The following is a 15,682-nucleotide window of genomic DNA, read 5'->3' on the forward strand; positions in this document are numbered from 1 at the left end:
CTGCATTCAAATTCAAGCAATTGGAAAGGGAAGCAGGAGGGGAGAGAGAAAATAAACCACTGACACCAGAGCTTTAATTGTCAAACTTTTATTAAGGAAACTTCCCCATAATAAGTGAAGAGGTAGTTCACAGTATGTCTAACATACAACAGATTTAGAACAGCTATTCACCAGCTGAAATAAAATGTTCTGGGTTGTTTGTTTAGGATAATATCTTAGAAGTAGTGACAATGGTCACCCTCCATTTATAGACCTTCTAATAAGGAAACTAAAACAAATTAAAACCACATCTGATTTACCTCAGAGCCACTTCAGTTTGGAGTTTGCCTTTAAAATTAAATAATAAATAAATAACTGTGACACAGTAATTTTTTAAAAACCAAACTATGGTAAAGAGAGCCCTCTCTCCTTTTTAGTTATCCTGGGGATCCATAAAATACAAATGCTGAATGTCTAAGGTTTTAAAAAATCTTCCTCCTCTACAAGAATACGACTAGTTTTGAAAGTCATCTTCCCCTGTAAAACATGTTTGATATCAGTAACTTGACCACTTTGCAATACAATCTAAGAAACATGTATAAACAAAGAAAGAGAAAAGTCAAGTACCACCAAAATTAAGAAAATGTCTCACAGAAACAGAACACCTCTCCAGCCAAGAAATGGAAGACACTGTAAACCATGTCAGTAGTTTGCAGTTGAAAAAGGTGAGAACTAGAAGATTTAGTGATACAAAACCATCAAGATGCTAATTTAAAGTGATCAAAGAAAGCAAGGCAGTTTTCTTTATTCTTCCTAGGATAAAACCAAATTGACACCTTATCTCACTAAGACTACATGAGATTGTAAGCTCTGTGAGGGCAGGGACCATAGCAATCTTACCTTCATATCCTCAGTATCTAGCATAGTGCCTGGCAATAGTAGGTGTTCAATAAATGTCTCTTGAATGTCTGAATGAATCCAGGAATAGTCTCCAACCAAAGAGACCAATCTTATTTGAACCCATGCCTTTTAGTCTTCAAACCAGTAACAAAAACAGGACATGAATGTAAGCAGAGGAAGCACTCCAACTTGAAATTTCCCTGTGATAAAATGATGTTCAGAGAAAATAGTGAAACATCCGTTAGCATGTTAGTGTCTCACTGTTGCATAGAATTGGTACTCTTTGGTTGGATCATAAAAAAACCAGAGTGCTAGGCAGCATCATTAGACCATATAATGAGTGACATTAGGCATAGATACCTGTTAGTCTTATCACTCAATTTTATTCTCATTTAAAATCTTTTAACAAAAGGTAGAAATTATACTTCAAATCAGATTCACATATAAATGCATCAAATTATAACAACTTTAAGAACTCCCTCTGATTACTCAAGTTAAAACTAATTTTTGGTTTATCTGTACATGGACTCTCATAGCTCAGAAACAAAAACAAAATCCTGATGGAAACTAAATAAACACTGTTTCAAGACAAAATCAGTTTCACATTTGGATCCTTCTCACATTATTCTTACTTGTTCTTGCCCTTCCTAATCAACACCTAGCAAATCAGTCACTTGCTTAGGAAAAATGTAATATTCATCCTAACCAAAAAATAATTAACTTACAAAAATAAATCCTTCTGTGATGTTTTATTCGCAAAATCCAGGATGTCTCAGAAAGCAAACAGTGATTCACAGAGGGGAAGCACAAACTACGAACTTTTTATTAAGGTATTCTTGATCATGTACTAAATCTTTTTAAGCCAAGGGACAGTGAGAAGTGAGGAGACCGTAGCTCATATTTAGTTACTTATCTACTTTGGCTAACCTTGGCCAGGCCACCTCTTTGGGCTTTGGATATCCCAACTTAAAAAAAGAGAGGTGGACTAAATGATCTCTTAAGATTCTCTATGGACTCAAACACTCCTATTACCTAAATCTAACTCATGGGTCAGAAGCTAAGACGACTCAAAATTTTATTTCTGAACTATAACATGTGCTTTAGGAAGAACAGTTGTTTTGTTTTTCCATAATGGAAAATCAACTTTGTATTAGTGATCTATCAGAGGTGACAAGGTGGGACTATGTACCTTTATAAGAATATCTAAATGCAAAAACCTGATTGCTCCTGTGACTCACTTTTTTCATCCATTTTAGAAGTTAAGGTACACAAGGAAATGAGAATTCAGAGACTATTACAATACACTGGACAAAGCTCTGAAGGCCAAACTCACCTTACTGATGGCTAACTTCTAAAACAAAGCCTAGAGAATGACTCCAGATAGCCCCTTTTCAGAGAGACCATTACGCGTTAGCACACTTTAAATGTGCCTGGAGCAATCCTGACTTCAAAAGCATCACCAAGTAAGTTAGAGGTTAATTATAAACATTTGGCTTCTTTTTGGGGAAGACCTCCCAAATAAGTACTGTTGTACAACTGTACTACTATCCTTTGTTGGTTATGCTCCCCATGCTGATTCCTAACTATCTGTCTGCAGGTGTTGCTAAAAATATTGTACTCTGGTCTATGTGAACTTCAATGATGTGAAGTTGGGCTATATACTGTTGAAAAGAGTACAGAATAATCTAAAATACTTTATAGCCAGCTCCAAGACAAATACAAATTGTAGGAAGCAGATTCATTCATTTATCAGACACAGATGAATTATCAGTAGGCAAGGCAACTACAAATTCTATCACATATTCAGGCCAACAGCAATATCTCCTTATATCTCAGCTTATTTTCTGCCAATGAAAAATATTATTCGCTTCTCTTAGCATAGCATCTATTAGTGGATTGGAGGTGATATTATTAACTTGTTGGTACCTTCAGAATGTGCCCAGTGAAAAGTCTAAAACAGTGTCAGTCTAAGACATAAGTCAATGTTAGGTAGACAGGTGGAATACTCCTTGGGAAAGGAAACAGGCATCACAGGATAAATAATTCAAAACAGAACATGGGAAAGGGCAAAAGGAAGGCAAGACCACTCCAAGTGGCAAGTTGCCTGGTCTATTAGTGCTTTGACTCACCCCTATGACTTCCAGAGCACAGAGGCTTTGGAGAAGTCAAATTCGCAAAATCACTCCTAAAAAGACTCAGACTATTGCCATGTTTGCAGTCAGTTCTAGTTAGGAGCATAAAGGCCCTACTCAATTCACACAAGTACTATCATTCCTTAAGTTCAGGACAGCTTGGGCCAGTTTACCTGCATCCAGGGCCTGTGTCGCATCAGGCTGTGGCTGACACCCTTTAGAGTCTGTGACTGTTGTACATGCAAAAGAATCAAAGTCCACTGTGAGGTCTTGCACATTTCTTTCATTGGCATTATCAAAGCTGTTTTTGCCATGCAGCTGTTTAAGGTGTTTCCTCAACACTGGCTTATGTGCAAAAACCATGTCACAATAGTTACACTTATGGGGCTTATCTCCACTGTGAAGGTTAAGATGATCCTGTAAGGAACACTTCTGAGAAAAGGTTTTCCCACAGATTTTACACTGGAAAGGTTTAATGCCGGCATGCACACGCATGTGTCGATGAAGGTTGCCTTTCTGAGTAAAAGTCTTGCCGCAGAGTAGACACATAAAGAGTTTGTGCATTTTTAAATGGTTGGCGTAGTTCTCCAGGTGACGAAACACCCTGGTACACTTTGGGCATTGGTGATGCCACTGTAGGCCTTTGTCTACACCTCGAATATTAGGCCCAAAGACATCTTTTGAGGCCATGATGATGTTATCACTGCCTGTGTAAGACAGGGCATAATTGTGGAGGTGGTTTTGTTCTATTTCACTTACTCTGTTTTCCACAGTTGAATTTATCAGGGAGTGCTGGGGCTCTGATGAATGTAAAGCAGTGGGTTCAGAAGAAATAAACTGGTTCTGATCTTTTTTACTTCTAACCTCTGATACATCCCCAATAGATTCTACCTTAACAATCTGAATATCACTGTCCTCCATATCCATACTGTCTTCAGATGGATGGATACAAGGTGAGTCCTGCTTTGGGGAGCCTCTGGCATCTCCCTGATGTTCTTTTGACTGGGGAGAAGCACTCTGCGGTTCACATCCCTCTTTACTATCCATTGGTTGTTTTGGCTTTATAAACTTCCACAAGGCCTGTGTGCACCGTTCTACAATGTGGCTCATCTGAAGAAAACTCGCAGCCGTCAAGTAATTTACCAGTTCCATCTCAGGGAATTCCAGCACACCACTGTAACAGGATAAGAGCAATTGTCTCCCCACTTCGGAACTCTGTAATATGGAGATTTTCACCTCTCTGGAATCGTTCAGTAAAAATTGGTCTCTTAAGAAGGGGGAACCTGCAGCAAACACAATTTTATGCCCCTGTACCTCAATATCATCTATGAGAACTGTAACATCACAAAATTTATTCTCTTCTCTTAATTTGTTCATTTTTTGTAACATTGAATCTCCATAATTTTCAAACTTGAAGTGAAGGAGATCTGATCTTTCAGACATTTTGGCAGACCTAAAGAACAGAAATGTTAAAAAGGATGAATTTAAGAAAATACAAACAATTAAGAAAACCTGGGTTTTCCTTCCAAAAACAAATTTGTGTTGTCATACCTGTTTATATGTATCTGAATAAAATTTTCCTTGAAAGAGGAAGCTAGTATAACTGCTTTCAAAGGCTGTTAAAAATTACCTTAGCAACATCAAGTGTCAATTGCACCTAAGGAGTGGACTTGTATCCGTGTAAATAGCTTGGTATATTCATTCAACTTTTTAAGATGCTTAATACAAGAACAGTGCTTGAGTTATTCCAAGGGCATTTTTTTTGCTTCTCAAATGATAATTCTATCAGGTTTCAAGAACTACCTAAAACATCCCAACAAGTAATAATGAAATAACTACTTTATTTTGCATGATACTGTGAACCTGCTTCTTCGAAGACAAAACACTCTTTTCCTTCGCTTTGTATTTTACTGCAGTGACATTGCTTGCCCCATTCTTGGGTAAACCCTCTTCTGTTTAAACTGATGTGAATTTACTCATACAAGTATTTCTGTAATAAAATGAAAGTCACATGCCTAAAGGGACAACTTTTAGACAGTGTCAAAGGCACAGGTCTTTATCCTGTGCATTTTGGACAAACCTAAACTCTTTCTTAAGAAACATTTCTTGATATATGAAGTAAATATTTGACATAGAAAAACCAGATGAGTCACTTGGTGGGAATCTGAGTAGGAGTAAGGTGGATCTAGTTAATCCTTACTAGATTCTATTCTTTCTTCCTTATCCCTATTTATCCATCATTACTCATCAACCGGACTACTAGAACTGATTCATAAATGTTCCTTGGTTCCAGCTTCTATTACCTCTAATCCAACTTCTACACCATCACACGTCATCTTTCAAAAACACAGATCTGATTATATCCAACTGCTGCCTAAAATCCTTCTGTGACCTCCCATTGTCTCCTGGATGAAGACTAACCTCTTGAATATAAACTGATCAAGTAAATTTAAGAATAATTAAGGTAAACATTAGCATAAACCATTCAACCATGGAGAAGGTGTCTTTGCCAAAACTCTGTGTATTTGTCCCTTTATGAAGCAATTCCTTTGGAGAAAGTCCCCATGTTCTGATTCCATACTCTTCAAACGATTTTCTGATAACTTGGCTTCCCATGTGTCACTCTAAAGGGAAGGATGAATTAGCCATGGCAACATGATATTGTCAACACATTTATTATTTTTACAATGACAATCCACCAGTCTATATAGCAGTCTTCTGTGAGATCAGTAGGTATATCAGGTCTACCCCTGAGAAGCGGCTCTACAATCTCAGTGCATCAATAAATTCACCTTGAACTTTATGTATCCATCAACTCCGTAGTTGAGAATCAAGAGACAACCAGCTGTTCCTAGCAACATCTGGCCCCGAAGCCCAATCTTTATAATTTTATCTTCTAGAACACTGAATTACAAAGGCTCATAGAACACCAGCTCGTAAAGGCAGAATCTAGGTCTCACTCATATTGCTCAGTGCCTGGTTCATGACAGCACTCTACTGACTCCAAACCCTAGCAGTTATTTCTTTAGTCCATAACACTATTCCTAGCCAATTCTGACTCCTTTATTTCCTCTGAGGGCCCTTCCCTAACCCCTTAGATTAGAACAGTTGTCTCTACTGGACCTATAACTAAGTGCTTCTAACATAACACTCAGAATACCAATACTTGTTCCTTCCCCCCAAACTGCAAGCTACATGGCATTAGAGAGAAGAATCTCCACCCTATTCAATGGAGCTAATGCTGGGAACCTGCATCTTCTAGGGCAAAACACTCTTTCCTTTGGCTTCAAATTCTACTTAATGCAGCCACATTACTGGCCAAACCCTCTTCTGTTCAAACTGGTGTGTATTCCCATCACCTGATATTGTACTAAACACACGGCAGGTGCTCAGTTTGCATTTGTTGAACCTATGCGATTCATTTGACAGTAGTAAGAAGCAAGAACTGCTGTTAGGAAGACCAATGCGGTGTCTGCATAAACATTACAGGTCTGAGGCCATGAGAGCCTAGAAAGGAATGAAAATGAATAAGGAGCAAGGAAAGATAACAAAAAGATATTTCAAAAAACTTGGTAACTGGAGATAGAAAATGAAAAACAGTAACGTGTAAAGGTTTTAAACTTAGGATTTCAGCCGAATTAAAATGTCATTGAAAGAGAGGTGAGATTTAGGAGGGGGAACTGGTATGGCACAGGTATGTTAAAATATATTTATACATAAATTATAAGCTTTCCCTTTGTATGGCACTCTGAGTGTACAGATAATGAAAAATCACAATGAAGATGAGAGGAGGGATGTAGAGAAGCAAATTCAGCATCACAGAAAAGGTGGTGAATATCAAATGAAAAGGAAAAATCTAGGAGACACAGGGACTGTATCAGTAAACAAAGTGGCACAACTGTATTATCTATCTGTGGTCAGTTTTAGCAATTACAGTAGCTTAATATATTTGATCTGGAAACAGTGACTGTCCCAATTTATAACTAGAAATTATATAAATGACTGCTGTTCAAGTGGCCAAACAAAAGGGGCATTCTTACTTAGAGGTTTAGCTTGTCCTAAATTTACTGACAGGTCAGTATTTTCCTACGCACACTGAAAAATGAGCATTAATTGCTTCCATCTATAATATGACAGTACTTGTAATGCTTTAGACAACTATCCTCAGGGATTGTTCCTTGAAGTTCCAAAGACAGGAGTTGGAGTACAATTTCATTTACTTCCTATCCATCAGTCTCAAGAAACTTACCAACAGAAGCAGTCAAACAGGTATCTCAGGAAAGTGCTTGATTTGTCTGCTGTAGTCCAAGAATATGAGGAAAAATTATTCTGTTTAAGAAGTTTTCCTTAATGTCTCAGTCCACTGTATTGTCTCCCTTTGATAAACTCTTATTTCCAGGCCACACAGTTTATCCTTAATTGTTTCTTGTCACCAGTCTCTCTTTCCAACAGACTGTTAGTTACTTGAGGGCAAGGACCAACTGTTATTTTTACACAGCTCATTCAACAAAAACCATAATTAACTCTTAATGTTCCCTAGGAAATTATTATTGAGCTATGGTAGAGATGCTCTACATTATCATGATACCCTCTTTTGAGTGCCCTGGGGAAAATGTCTTTCTAGGGTTTGTTTCCAAAAAATAGTTTTAACAACATAAAACCAAATTTTAAACAAAATTTCTAAAATGTCAAAATAAAAAGGAACACTTGTTTCATATGAACTGGTTTAATTTTATTTGAAAATAAGAAAAATGATAGCTAATCTTTACTGAATCCTTGCTGAGTACCAGGTATAATGCTAAGTGCTTTACCCAAGTTGACCTATTTAATCCTCAAAATCTCTATGAGGTAGGTATTATTATCATCTCCACTTTGCCTATGAGGAAACCCAAGCTTGGTGAACATAAATAACTTGCTCAATTTAAGAGAGGTGGAAAGTATTAAATGTTAGAGGTAGAACTTGTGCCCAAGCTGCATGATGACAAAATTCATGTATGAAACTAGGCTAGCTGAAGTTTTATCTTATGCCTGTTAACTGTGTAACTGTTCAGATCTCCCTGCTCATATCCATTCAGCTGTACACTTATGATTGATATACTTTTGTGTATTTAGTTATGCTTCAATAAAAGTTTTATGTTTAAGAACAAAAAGTACAACGTAAAGCCAAATTTGTGTCAAGTCTAGAGGACTTTAATAGTAAAGCATTTATGTATTATCCTTGTCTTACCTTCCTTTCTCACTTATTTTAACTTTATATTATTTTTCTATCTTTTGTGTATTTATCTTTTTTTTTTAACATCTTTACTGGAGTATAATTGCTTTACAATGGTGTGTTAGTTTCTGCTTTATAACAAAGTGAATCAGCTATACATATACTGTGTATTTATCTTTTTCTTTTTTTTTGTGGTACGTAGGCCTCTCACTGCTGTGGCCTCTCCCGTTGAGGAGCACAGGCTCCGGACCCGCAGGCTCAGAGGCCATGACCCACGGGCCCAGCCGCTCCGCAGCATGTGGGATCCTCCCGGACCGGGGCATGAACCCGTGTCCCCTGCATCAGCAGGCGGACTCTCAACCACTGTGCCACCAGGGAAGCCCTGTATTTATCTTTGTAGAATGAAACTCAATGCCATTTACAAACAAGACTTAATAACATTATGAATATATTTGATTTTCAGACTCCCCAACTATAGTTAATTTATAACAGCAATTATTGATAATTGTCATAAAAATCTCTCACATAATTCTAGATTATAGCAGACCTTCTAGTAACTTAAAGAAAGTAAAGATCTGATCAGGTAGAATAGAGACTTGGTCCCCACATTCTGTTGATTCTTTCCTCAGAATGATTTCCAAATTCTCTCTCTATATTCCTACTACCATTGGCATGGCTCAGGTCCTTATCATCTGTTGTCTAGGTTACTGTGATTAAGTCTAAATACTGCTGAGTTTCTCTCAGCAAGTTTTAAATGACCCATTTCTCAAACATCAATGAAATAGGAATAGTCTCACTTAAGATCATTCTCTCTTTATTTATATTTACACAATTCTTCCATAATCATTTCCATAACAAATGTTCCAGCTAATTTGAAAATTTCCCTTTGTTCAAACAGGAGTAACTAGAAACGATCAGTGAATATTCTATGTTCAACAACGTTCACTGCCGTGCGATGGGCAGTGCAAAAATATCCATGTTTCTTATCTAAAATGCCTCTGATAATACTGATAAGGAAAACTTTTCTATTCTGTATAATAAACTCCAAAGCTGTATGTCAGTCTGTTTCCTCATCTACCTCATAAAAGTACCTTTATCTTTCAACTTAGCACTCACAGCTACTTGGAAATCTTTCTTCGTCTTTCATTAACACCATATGCCACTTTTCAAAGAGGTTGTAATAAACTACAGCTTTTCTCTCTATAAAACTCAATCATTTTCTTCTTTTGGGTAACTTTCATGACACTGCATTCTCCAAGGTCTCACTCTTTTGTAAGATTACAGAAATATACCCTTCTTGGAAAAATTTTTTAATATAGGTAAAGTACAAGCCCCCTTTCTCAGCCTCCTTCCACTCAGTTCTCAGTTGGTTCTAAGTTTCTTCCTTAATGACTCTCCCTCCCCTCCATTTTTTTTTTTTTTTTTTTTTTTTTTTTTGCGGTACGCGGGCCTCTCACTGTTGTGGCCTCTCCCGTTGCGGAGCACAGGCTCCGGACGCGCAGGCTCAGCGGCCATGGCTCACGAGCGGGGCACGAACCCGTGTTCCCTGCATTGGCAGGCGGACTCTCAACCACTGCGCCACAAGGGACGCCCTCCCTCCCCTCCATTTTTAAAACAACACTTCTATATCACAACATTTCTAGCCACAGAAAACAAAAAATAAAATTAGGTTTCTTACTTATAAACTATATATATATTGTTTTGCAATTTTCATTTATTGCTTTTGAGGGTTATTTATATTGAATAAACAGACCTAGTTGTTCATTCTTCTTAAACTGTTGTACAGAAGTGGGCAAGTGACTTAACTACTGGCCTCAGTTTTCCACCATTCTTTTGCTGATCTGTTCCTCAAGGGTTCACTAAATTGTGTAACGGTAAGTATATTCTTCAAAGCTTAGTCCTTGACTTTTTGCTGTTTTCTTAATGCTTACTTCCTCAGAAAGCCTGTCTTGGTTTCTCAATGTTTTATTACCTTCTCTATTTAAAAAATTCCTAACTCTCCATCCTCATGGCTAATCTTAATCAAACTTAACCTCAATTCAAGCTAATCAAAAATACCTGCCCTAGGCTACTACTCTATCACTTGAAATGCATGATATCTAAACTCTTAAACTGGCTAAAACTCAATAAGTCAAAAATAAAAGCTTATGGAGAATGGCTCTGAGAACAGTAGGCGTGGAAGCAAGAAAATCTGTTAGTATGCTATTACTTTAACAGATCAAGATAGAAATAATGAGGGCCTGAAAAATATGGATACTGAGTGGAAATAATATGGATGGAGAGAGGAAACAGATCCTAGAAGATATTTCAAACAAAGAACTGATGGACTTGATGACCAAGGTGGGAAACAAGAGATGAAAGGTCAAGATGACTCCAAGATATTTGGTTTGAGAAACTGGGTATCTTTGACAGAGTGTCATTCAATAAGCTAGGGAATATTGGAGGGGATGACCATGGGTCAGGTGTTAAAATGTTTAACCAGAGGAGCCTGCATGACATTAAGGAGAAATCCATTAGCTAGCTGGATACAGCTCTGAAGCTGAAGAGGAGACCTGATCATAGATAATAAGTAATAGATGAAAGCATGACATAAACTGACCTAACTGTGAATGAAACTGACCTAAAATGGCACAGACTGGAAGAGAATCTAAGACAGAAGAAAAGAAATAAAAAACAAATACATAACACAAACATAAATCCATTACTTACCTTCTTCTCAATCTGGATCTCCTTCCAAGCCTCTCCATTTTTTTATTAATTGAGTCTATCTTTGCTTAAATTTTCCCCATTCTTTTGACTCCCATATTCAATCACTGCTTAGTGCAGTGGGTAAAACCACATTTCCTAGAATCAAAACCCTGCTCCACCACTTACTAGTTGTGTGACCTTGGGCAAGTTACTTAACCACTTCTGTTTTTCAGTTTTCCCACCTGTCAAAGAATATTACTTCATAGGGTTGTTATGGGAAATTAAATTAATTTTAAAGTAAATTCATTTTTAAAATTAAGTTAATTTTTAAAAGAACTTAGAATAGTGCCTGGAATTGTGCTTTATAAGCAAATGCAAAGTAAGTAAATAAAGCCTGTCAATTTTGTTTGTGAAATCCTTCATATGTGGCCTTTTTTTCATTCTCATTTGACACCAAACCACTTGAGGTCTGCATTATTTCATATATTATCACCTCATTACTCTATTAAAATCGCTTTGTAAAAGGTCACTCATGATCTCTTGATAAAGAAATGCCATCTTTTCCCCCCTCATTCTCCAAATGCTCTGCATCAACTGTCCCAGTGGACCCTTCTCAGTATTCTCTTCTCTTGACTTCTGAGTCTTCTTGGTTGCTGGAACCCTTATATTTATCATCTACTTCTTATATTTTATCATCTACTTCTGTTTCTGCTGCTACACCAACTACTATTAGTTCTAAGTCTTCTTTCTGCTTTGTAAATGCAACCATTCCCCCAAAATATTCCCTTCTTTCTCAATAACCCCTTCCTGATGTCAGCTATTCCCATGGCTTCCACCTCTACGCTCTATGATAATTCAAACCTTTACCTCTAGCCACAGCATTTAGGTTGAGCTGCAGATTTGGATTTCCAACTCTATACTGGACAGCTCCATGTGGCTATCTCACTAGGCCTTCAAGTCAACATATCCAAAAAATGAATTTGTCATCTACACTAGGCTTATGGTTTTATTGCTGATAATGGCATTAACATTCTTCAAATACCACAGGCCTAAAACCTAAGACTCAGCTTTGATACTTCTTTCACCCTCAACATCCAATTTATTATAGAGTCTTTATAGCATTCACTACAGCATTACCTGCCTTCTTTCCAATAATACTGTCATAACTCCATTTCAGGATTTCATTACTTCTTACTAGACTGATCCCACTACTCCTTCAAAAGAATCTCCAATGAGAGCATCTAGACTTTAGCTAAAGAGTCCAGAATCAGTTTATAGAAATTCCTATCTTATAGGCTGACCTCCAGAACAAGATGGTTTTCTACGGTGCAAATCCGACTATACCAGTCTCCTGCTCAAAATTCTTCAAAAAGTACCCACCTCCTTTAGGATTAAACTTTCACTATCTGGACCTCGGTCTACTTTCCCAGCCTCATATCTCATCCTTTGCACAAGAGCCCCGCGCCCCCCTCCTCCGCTTCCCACACAAGTTATGCTCAGTCATCCCTTCACAGCATTGCAACTGTTCCTCCTGTAGGAAAAGCCCTTCTCCACCTTATCCTCTCCAACAAATAAAATTGAGAAGTCACTTTCTTTCTTCAGCCTCCCCAGCAACTGCCCCTTGAACAGTTCATACATATATGACTGATTCATACATCGCAGGGGCACTCATTTGTTTTTATCTGGCTCTCAAACTTGACCCTGAAACTTGGAACAATATCTTACGAATTCCCAGTGCCTGACATGGCGCCAGAAATATAAAGGTGCTGTTGCCAGTGGCAAAAGACTAACCTAGCTTAGCACTCATAATGATTCTCGCGGGATGGCCCTGAGGCCTTGCCATGGCCCAGATCTGGCACTTCCTACAAGATGCCAGAGTCGGGCGTTCAAGCAAACTGCGGTGCCCTTGGCTAGGGTCCCAAGAGGAGGTCCCTGGGGGCATCCTTAGGCTCCCCACTCCAGACGCTGGGAAGGGAAAGGGGCGGGGCACAGCATGGGCCGGGCCTAGGGCTCCATAAGTCCCCCCGGGCCTAGGCCAGCCCCTCGGTCCCCATCCCAGGGCAGGTCCCGGCCAATCCAGAGCCCCAAGGGGGCTCCATTTTGAGAGACCTCGTACCCCTACCCGGCGCTCCGGCCGCCTCCGCACTTACAGACCCAGGGGAAGGCCACCGTCAGGATCCGGCACCGCCAGGAGCTCCGGCCCCTCGGGGCTCCGGGAAGGGGGAGGGGCGGGGAACCCGAGCCAAAGGGGGACCCAACGGAACCGGAAGGGCAGCCCTCGCCGGACAAAGACAACTTCCAGGTCCTACGGTCCTCTCCGCCAATCGGAAGGCTGGGAGGGCGGCGGGCTCGGAGAGAGACTTTCGGCGCTGTGGGCGGGGAGCAAAGCGCGTGCCCCAGACTCCTGCGAGCATCTCCGCCCGTGAGTCGAGGTGCGGGTGCCGCGGCTCCCTAGCGTTTGGGGCTCAGGCCCCGCGCGCTTCGCTCCTTCTCAGCCGCTCCTCTCTAGCAGCGCCTCGGCTGTCCGCTGCCTGCGTGGGCCTGAAGGGTGCCTCCGCACTTAAAGTGTTGGTAAGCCCCTCCCGCCTAGGAATGTGGACTCGCCGCGTTGGGCCCAGGAAGTGGAGGGAAGGAAGTTTACCTCCCTCGCTTTTTGGATGTTGGTGTTTCCCAGGGATCTGCATTCTCCGTAACCTACTACGTGCTGACTATTCACAGATCTCTTTCGCAAGACCAGACAGCTCTCTTGAGCTCCAGGGTCAGCTGCCTAGAAGACATCTCCAGCTGGTTGTCCAGTGTTAATGTACCTTTGAACTCAAGTACATCCGCAGACCTGCTTCTTATCTCCTGTAGTCCTTGTGTTGGTGGACGGCATCATACACGCAGTCCTGCCCACCAGTAAACTTCAGTACCATTCTAGAGCCCTTTTCCATCTTGCCAGTCAAATGGCTCTCTGGCTTCTCCTCCTTTTTAGGGGGTGGAGAGGGAGGATATTGTGGTAAAACATGAATAGTATTTACCATTTTAATCATTTGTAAGTGTGAAGTTCCATGGCATTAAGTACATTCACAATATTGTAACCGTCACCGCTGCTATAGTCAACTTCATTCTTTTGCATGTCGTTATCGTTTTTCCAGCACCGTTTTTGAAAAGTCTGTCCTTTCCCCATTGAATGGGCTTGTCACCTTTGTTGAAAATCAACTGACCATGTGTGTGAGAATTTATTGCTGGGCTGTCTATTCTATTACATGTGACTGAAGCTCTTACACTAGTACCATATTCTTTTAATTACTGTAGCTTTGTAGTAAGTTTGTAAGTGAGGAAGTATGAGGCCTTCAACTTTATTCTTTTTTCCAGATTGTTTTGGCTATGCCAGGCCCTTGAAATTCCATATGAATTTGAGGATCAGCTCTTACATTTTTGAGGAAAAGGCTGTTGTAATTTTGATAGAGATCGTGTTGAATCTGTAGATCACTTTGGGTAATATTGCCATCTTAATTTTAAGTCTTCCTGTCTAAACATGAAATGTCTTTCCATGTACTTAGGTCTTCATTAATTTCTTTCAGCAGTGTTTTCTAGTTTTCAGGGTATTTAATTCTTTTTGATAATATTATAAATGAAATTGCTTTCTTAATTTCCTTTTCATATTGTTGCTAGTGTGTAGAAACACAACTGATTTTTGGTGTTGGTCTTGTACCCAGCAACGCTTCTGAATTTGTTTTTTGGCTCTACAAGCTTTCTTGTGGATTCTTTGGGTTTTTTTATATGTATGATTATGTTGCCTGTGAATATAGTTTTACCTCTTTGTTTACAATTTGGATGCCTTTTATTTCTTGTCTAATAGTTCTGGCTAGAACTTCCACTACAATGTTGAATAGCAGCAAAGGAGGCATCCTTGACTTGTTCATGAGTTGTTCTTAGAGGTGTAGGTAAGCTACTGATTCAGATGTGGGTTTTTCAGATACTTTTATCATGTTGAGGAATTTTCCCTCTGTAACTACTTTTCTGAAAGATCTTATCATGAAAAGGCATTGTATTCTGTCAGATGACTTTTCAGCATCAATTGAGATGATCATGAGGTTTTTTCCCTTAGTTCTTATTAATGAGATACATTACGTTGGTTGATCTTATGGTAAACCACTCTTGCGTTCTTGGGATAAATCCCACTTGGTCATGGGGAATAATCCTGTTAGTATGCTGTTGGATTTGATTTCCTTTTATGTTGTTGAGGATTTTTGCACCTATATGCATAAGAGACATTGGTATATAATTTTCTTGTGATGCGTTTATTTAGCTTTGGTGTCAGGATAATGAGGGCCTCATGAGATTAGAAAGCATTCCCTCTTCTTCAGTTTTTTGGAAGAGTTTGAGAAGGATTGGTATTAATTCTTAATTAAATATTTTAATTAAATTAAATATTTGGTACAATTCACTGGTGAAGCCATCTGGTTTAAGACTGTTCTTTTTTGGGAGGTTTTTGATTACACACTCAATCTCTTGTTATAAGTATGTTGAGATTTTCTAATTTTTCTGGAATCCATTTATAATAAATAATTTGTGTGTTTCAAGGAATTTGCCCATTGTTTTCTAGGTTGATTTTTGTTGATCTTTTCAAAGAAACAACTCTTGGTTTCATTGATTTTTTTTTTTTCTCTCTTTCTTTTTTTTTTTTTTTGGTTTATTTCCATTCCGTTTTATTTCCTTACTTCTGCTAGCTTTGGGTTTAGTTTGTTCTTTTTCGTATTTCATAAGGTGTAAAGTTAGGGTATTT

The 15,682-nt window shown here is 39.0% G+C and overlaps 2 protein-coding genes across 4 annotated transcripts in view; one reads left to right on the forward strand and one right to left on the reverse strand.

Moving 5' to 3' along the window:
* Positions 1 to 72: 72 nt before the first annotated feature.
* ZBTB26 (zinc finger and BTB domain containing 26) lies at positions 73 to 13,190 on the reverse strand. Of its 3 annotated transcripts, none has more exons than XM_004269247.4 (2): positions 13,062 to 13,190; positions 73 to 4,464 (listed from the first exon to the last, which is right to left on the reverse strand). In XM_004269247.4, the coding sequence occupies exon 2, from the start codon at positions 4,452 to 4,454 to the stop codon at positions 3,129 to 3,131; it is 1,326 nt and encodes a 441-aa protein (XP_004269295.1). In that variant the 5' UTR covers positions 4,455 to 4,464; positions 13,062 to 13,190; the 3' UTR covers positions 73 to 3,128. The 3 variants fall into 3 exon arrangements, with proteins under 3 accessions (XP_004269295.1, XP_049567396.1, XP_033283132.1); XM_049711439.1 differs by having other exon boundaries at positions 13,066 to 13,160; XM_033427241.2 differs by lacking the exon at positions 13,062 to 13,190 and adding an exon at positions 10,933 to 13,055.
* Positions 13,191 to 13,258: 68 nt separating this feature from the next.
* The window catches only part of RABGAP1 (RAB GTPase activating protein 1), a 159,455-nt gene continuing 157,031 nt past the window's right edge, over positions 13,259 to 15,682 (forward strand). Inside the window, exon 1 of the mRNA XM_012532785.2 lies at positions 13,259 to 13,482. The gene's annotated coding sequence lies outside the window, so the exon portion shown is untranslated. The remainder of the gene's footprint in view (positions 13,483 to 15,682) is intronic.

Source organism: Orcinus orca, chromosome 6 (assembly GCF_937001465.1).
Source record: "Orcinus orca chromosome 6, mOrcOrc1.1, whole genome shotgun sequence".
Classification (NCBI taxonomy): domain Eukaryota; kingdom Metazoa; phylum Chordata; class Mammalia; order Artiodactyla; family Delphinidae; genus Orcinus; species Orcinus orca.